The following is a 6353-nucleotide window of genomic DNA, read 5'->3' on the forward strand; positions in this document are numbered from 1 at the left end:
CTGTGTTCCAAACTCTGGTTGAAGAAGAGCAGCAGCAACTAGAGCTAATTGGAACACTGTATTCACCTGTTCAAATTTGTATTCCTCCTCAAGAAGTATGAAAGATAAAAGAGAACTTTTCACAGGCTCTCCATCATAATTTTACTACTAGATAACATTTTTTTTTTTTCCTTTTTAAAAGCATTTTAGTGAGAGAAGTTTTGCAAAGTTACGGATTAATGAGAAGGTTTTGTAAAGTCAGAAATTAAAGCGACTTATACTTAGAAAAGCTTGAGGGTTAAAGGGCGTCATTGGGAACGTAATTTGAGACCATTACAAGCTTAGGGTTTTGTCCTGTATCCGTTGATAAACAATATTCAAATTCCCTAATTGCCTGTATAGATATGCTTACACTAATCATCATCATGTTAATAAGTCAAACTCCAACATTTGGTTCAATTGAAGGAAGGGCTTGGACTCGTTGATCGTGTTAAGAAATAAGTCAAATATAGTAAAATGTTTTGTCTCTGAACATCTCAATCATAACCCTAAATATTTATCAAGGAGAGTAACACAACAGGCAGGTGATACAACTAGTGTATATAAACCAGTCTGCACTTAACACCATATGTATGATAAACTCAAAACATCCATCAAGCTTACCTTGCTTAGAAGGAGTGGTTCAACCTTTTGGCGGGCGGTTCCATCAAGGTTAAAAAAATCAAACCAGCTTTTCCACTGATAAAAACACAACATCAAAATTTTATCTTGATGACCATAAAATTTCTATAGCAAAAAGGAAAAGTTGAGAAACACATTGTTCATACCTTCCAACCCAAGCTATTTGCTCTCAGAAATACTGCACCCCCCACAAGGAAGACGTCCCGAAACACAACAAGACTAACAAGTCCAGCTTCAAAGTGAGAAACCAGAATGAATAGTTTTACATGACATAAATGGTAGTATCTGGGTTCTCGAAACATAAATGGGAGATAATGCAACATATAATTAAATAAAAATTGCATCTTCTTGTCAGCCTCACACTGAAATATCTTAAGTTAAAAGATCTACAAAAACTGGCATTCAGAGGCCAAGGTTTTAAAAATTGGAATGGTAGCATTTGTTGATATTAGAGGAAATTGTGGACAAATAGAGTAAGTGAAGCCACAATTGTTGTTGCGGACACTTAAAAACGTTGACATTGCTTTCAAACTCACAGCAACCGACCCATTTCAAAAGCATGGCCATGTCCTAATGCTATGGTATTCTCATTTCTAGTTTAATCTTGATAAAATCATAAATGCTTAAGCCAACTACTGTTTAAGAACCAACCCAGAGGAGTAGCAAGCAGAAGGACTTACGATGCAGTAGATCTTTATGCACCATGGCAAGTGCAACGCAACCAATAAGAACCTGGATTAACGAAATAAGAAAACCAGATGAAACAAAAACACAAGTGGAAGGGGGAAAAGAGAGTGGAGATTACCTTGTCAGCAAGGGGATCAAGGTAGGAACCCACTACGGAATCTATCTTCATCTTCCGAGCCACGTATCCATCCAGCTACGATCAATTATTAGAATCACACAACAACATAAAAACAAACACATTTAGCATGTGAACGATAACTTTCGGCTGCAGCATAGAAAATAAAAAGCAAAAAACATTGGGTGTTGATACTCACCCAATCAGTGGCCCCAGAGAGTGCCAACCCTACAAATGCTGGAGTATAGAATTCGTTGGAGATCATCCTGTGCAAAAACAAAAAACCAAACTAAAGCACCGAATAATGTTTTGAGAAAGAAAAAGAAAAAACGAAGGTACCATGCGAGAAGAGGACCGGAAAGTAATCGGGAGAAGGATATGAAATTGGGGAGATTGACGAAGCTGTGGAAAAGGGAAGGGTTGGTGGAAACGGAGGGAAGCGGATCAGGGAAGCGGAGAGGGAGAGGAGGAGCGTAGCGAAGCAAATTGAAGGGGTGGACCTTGGGGAAAACGACGGCGTTTTCGTGCAAATAGAGAGGGGTGGCGGATTGAGAGAGTTTCCATGGGGGACGAGTGAGGAAGAGAGGGCCTGAGCCTGGGCCTGGGCCTGGGCCGGGAGAGAGGAATCTGTAATTGTTTGTTGAACGGGAGTGGCGGTTGTTGTGGTGAGGCGCGTACCAGGGGAATGCGTATATTGAGGTGAGGAAGGTTCGGGCTCGGGCTTGGGTTTGGGTGTTGTCGGCGAATACTGCTTTGATGAACTTGCGGAACAGAACCATTATTCTAACATCTTCCGGTGAAGCTGCGCAAAGAGATTTTGGGTTTTAGTTTCAGATGACTTTCACAATTCTCAAATGATAACCATTGCTAATTTTTTTTACTATTTACCCCTCGTCTTCTTCTATAACTTTATCCAAACCCCAAAGGTTTTTCTCCATTAAATAAATATATCAAGAAAGAATACATTCTCACTCTTTCAATCTTCTCATTTATATAAATTTGAAAAAAACATTGATAAATTTTGGGGATAGCAACTGTTATAGCTCATGATCTCTCTCCTTTCTTCCATCTATATTCTCTTACAATTCTATTTATATTTTTATATGATATTTGAATTAATATTATTATCACTCAAAAGAGATAAATTTAGACACAATTCTATTTATTGATCTCATTTTTGTCCTTTTTATGGTATTTAATAATATAATAAGTTTTGTTTGGTTGTTTGGGAAATTTAAGAACTGATTTGCAGGTGATATGAAAAAGCAGACAATAATGTTAAATTGAATTTGATTTATACACAGATCAAGAACTGATTTGCAGCTGCTGCTACTCACACTTCAAATCTCCATTTGCATTTCTATATTTTTTCACACTCAAGAACCTCGTCTCCAAGATGAAGGTGAAAATAACATTAACTTTTGAAATTCAAGATACAACAAGAGGAGAGTAATTGAAGAAAGTAGATTGAAATTGAGTCAGAGATGAATGTTATTGATGTCATCCTTGAGGATCCTGTAGCCATAACCAGGAACTCTGTTCCACTCACTGCTCTTCACCACTTGTGTAACAGAACACATTTTTGGGAGAAACACACTGTTATCTCTTCTTTTCCTTCTCTTTCCTGTCATCAGAAACACCCAAAAACTAGGTCTGCAAACATAATGAGGTTGAGGCCTCTGGGAGTTTTCTAACTCAAATTTGGAGAAGTACTCAATTTCCTTCCTCACAAGGGATCCAATTGTGCCTCTTGTTCCTACAGCAACTGGAGTAGGAGCACCCATTCTTTCTAGAAATATGGTTTTTTATGGCAGTGACAATGTTTTCATATATAGTGCATTCAATGAGACTTCTAGATGTAGATAGTTGTGGCCATCATCCTAAATTTAATTTTAAATTTGTGACAACAACATGCTTTATCAAAAGCATCAAGTCCCATGATGATTGAAACTTTATAAAGTGAGCAAAAACATCAAATTACCTCAACCTCTGCAATGAAATCTCACTTTATCCTCCTTTTGACTTCTCCAACTATATAATAGCTTGCTTCTTATGCACACTATACTGATATATACGATTACTGATCATGATATGTACGAAATTGGTTTCTGCAATTTGTCCCCTTGACAAAATTGAAATTTCACTTTTCAATTTGTAGCAAAAGTTGCTCTTCACTCTCCACCTTTCGTGCCTTGGCCAGAGGAAAGAAGGTCGCTCTTTCGTTGTCTTGGTTGTGTGCTTTTTGGACATGGGGTCTAGCAATTGCTGTCTTCCTCTTAATCCTTCTGTTTTGAAAATCTTTTTCTTTTTCAGGTTAAATTATGGTCTGATCTAATCACTTTTATCCTTGAGTGACATACTAACAAGACGTGATTATATTTAAAACTAATACAATTTTTACCAAACAGAATTAATAAATCTAACAACCAGTCATGGGAGTACTTTATTTAATCAAAAAGCATGTTTTGTTGGCATTGATGTGATTATCTTTTAGTGTTTGGTATTACAGGAGTAAAGAAAAATTGATTATAGTATATTCTTAAATATATCTCAAAGGAAAAAATGCAAAGAAATATGACTTTGTGTGTATTACTGTATCATGAAAAACATGATCAGCTGGAAAAAAATTTAATGGCATATGTGGAAAAAGAAGCCAATACAGTAAATAAAAACTTGAATATTATAAGCACTATCTGTGTCATTATTAAGTATTATATTCTTCAATCATCATCCATTATTAAGAAACCCCCCATTTGTATATTTCCATATTGTTTTCAGCTTAAATTTTGGAAGGAGGAAACAAAATCTAGTTACTCACAAATTTTTACTGTAATATTGGTAAGATGATTTCTTAATTTTTAGTAGAATAGAAAATGTCGCAAAATTATATTTTAATTGTTTGTCTCATTGTATAAAGACTAATAAAATAACCAAGTAGAAAAATTCGTAAAAATATCGCAATTAAAAAAAATAGACTAACAAACGTAAAATGAGGTTTTATCATTCCTTTGTATGTCAGGCTTTTCCAAAGGAAGGAATGAATATTGAGATGTGGTGAAATGTTCGTTTTGTAGTCAACTTAATCCAATAACATAAATTAATTAGTAGATCTCTTAATTATTTACTATTTTAATTGGATCTTCAAATTTCTGTAAACATCGATAGTATTAGTATAGATACATATATACCTTTAATTATTTTTTATTTAAAATTGTAATAATTTTATGAATAGACAGCTAAGAGATTTAATTTTAATCTAATTATTTTTTATTAATAAATTTTCTTTTCTAGTAGTTTCGAATATAATAATTTTTGTTGTAGGTCAATAATTCATTAATATTTTTCTTTCGTTTTCTATGATTAATTTTTTACATAACATATAATAAAATATGATTTTAGAAATAAATGACATAAACCAATTAAAAACATGATTTCTTTGCCCATTTCCTAGAGTTTATTTGTTGGTATCGCTTCCAGAGTGTTTTAACATGTTTTCAGTTCAATGAAGAAAAACCATATTAAATGAACTTATAGAATGAATATCGCCATTAATTTTTTTTTATAATAATATTTAGACAACATTTTTTTCACAACATTTGAACATTAATTACGTATCAATCTGTTATTGGTCGCAAGTTACTCCCTAATCAATAATGATAATCATAAACACTATTATGAAGTAGTTTACGACCAATCACAGATTGACACGTAATCAATGTTCAAATGTTGTCAAAAAAATATTGTCTAAATATCATTATCCTAATTTTTTTTCTGTCAGTGAGCTAATAGTAATTTGTCCACATTAATACGATTAACATAGTTATTTAATATGAAAATAACAGAACATTCATTAATTAAATTTGATAAGTAGGAGGGAAGTGTGAGTGTAATCTTCCACCAATCAATTAAAATATCAATAATATGGTTTTGAAAATAATTATAATAAAATTATACATTTTTCCTTTTTAAGTCTCAGAAATAGGGTAAATCTATTTGTTGTATTTTGGAGATATCTCTATCAGTTGATACTGAGAAAGGCGAAGTTGGAACACCAAGTATGTTGAGGGAACTTGGAATATTGTTCAATTTGTATGTTATTAAGAAGAAGAATCATTTAATAGAAATAAATATATAAAGTGCAACCCAACCTCCATCCCAATTTGCGTAATAAAAAGTGAAGAAGAATTCCTCCTTTTTTATGAATTCATAATAATGAATAAGCCAAAATAACAATAATATAGTCAACGGGCCAAATTAGTTTGAAACAATTTGTTACTTCTAATATATATTTTGACGGAGATTTGACATTATTTATAATTATCTTTTGATATTATGTTAAAATGATATCTTTATTTATAATCAAACATGAAATCCAACTAGAAAAAATTATTCCGGCACGGGCAGCAGCAGTGAGGGAGGGTATTTTAGTCTTTTTAACTATTGATATGGAAGCAGTTAGTAATGATGGAGGTGCAGGAAGTAAAGGCCGAAATTGGTCTGTATTTGTTTTGGGCGTAGGAATATATGATGGTGTTTCATCCTCCACCTCCAAAACTTCATCCTGTACCTCCAACTTTTCCAAAAAATTTACTTTTAATTTTATTAAATATCTTTTTTACTTTTCACTTTCTATTTAAAATAATCTCACACATTTTTACCTCTGCACCTTTTTAACAAAATTTTTATAACTTTATGTAACTTTATAACTAGTTAATTTAATTTAAAAACTTAATATTATTTAATATTTTTTCGTATTTTAATAATTATTAAAATATAATTTTTTTCATTTAAATTAAATTATTATTAAATTTTAAATAGAAAATAAAATTTAAGAAAAAGTTATCGGATATACAAAATTTTTAATAAATTTGTTTTTTATTTATAATTTATT

The 6353-nt window shown here is 32.3% G+C and overlaps 2 protein-coding genes across 3 annotated transcripts; both read right to left on the bottom strand.

Annotated features, from left to right (window-relative positions):
* On the bottom strand, nt 1–2476 carry LOC106766905 (cardiolipin synthase (CMP-forming), mitochondrial; the record flags this gene model as incomplete). 2 transcript variants are annotated; one of them, XM_014651691.2, is given in 8 exon segments in its annotated part: nt 1–66; nt 643–717; nt 807–892; nt 1341–1392; nt 1466–1540; nt 1662–1728; nt 1802–2264; nt 2351–2476. In XM_014651691.2, coding segments are annotated over 7 exon segments (861 nt in total), but the record flags the coding sequence as incomplete, so codon positions are not given.
* A 380-nt stretch (nt 2477–2856) lies between these two features.
* LOC106766576 lies at nt 2857–3421 on the bottom strand. The gene has a single exon (XM_014651296.2). The coding sequence runs from the start codon at nt 3244–3246 to the stop codon at nt 2941–2943; it is 306 nt and encodes a 101-aa protein (XP_014506782.1). The 5' UTR covers nt 3247–3421; the 3' UTR covers nt 2857–2940.
* Nucleotides 3422–6353: the final 2932 nt, after the last annotated feature.

The sequence above is a fragment of the Vigna radiata genome, chromosome 7 (genome assembly GCF_000741045.1).
Source record: "Vigna radiata var. radiata cultivar VC1973A chromosome 7, Vradiata_ver6, whole genome shotgun sequence".
In the NCBI taxonomy this organism is placed as follows: domain Eukaryota; kingdom Viridiplantae; phylum Streptophyta; class Magnoliopsida; order Fabales; family Fabaceae; genus Vigna; species Vigna radiata.

Coding starts and splice junctions, on each gene's coding strand:
- LOC106766576 (XM_014651296.2), bottom strand. CDS start 3,246: ATGGGTGCTCCTACTCCAGTTGCTGTAGGAACAAGAGGCACAATTGGA.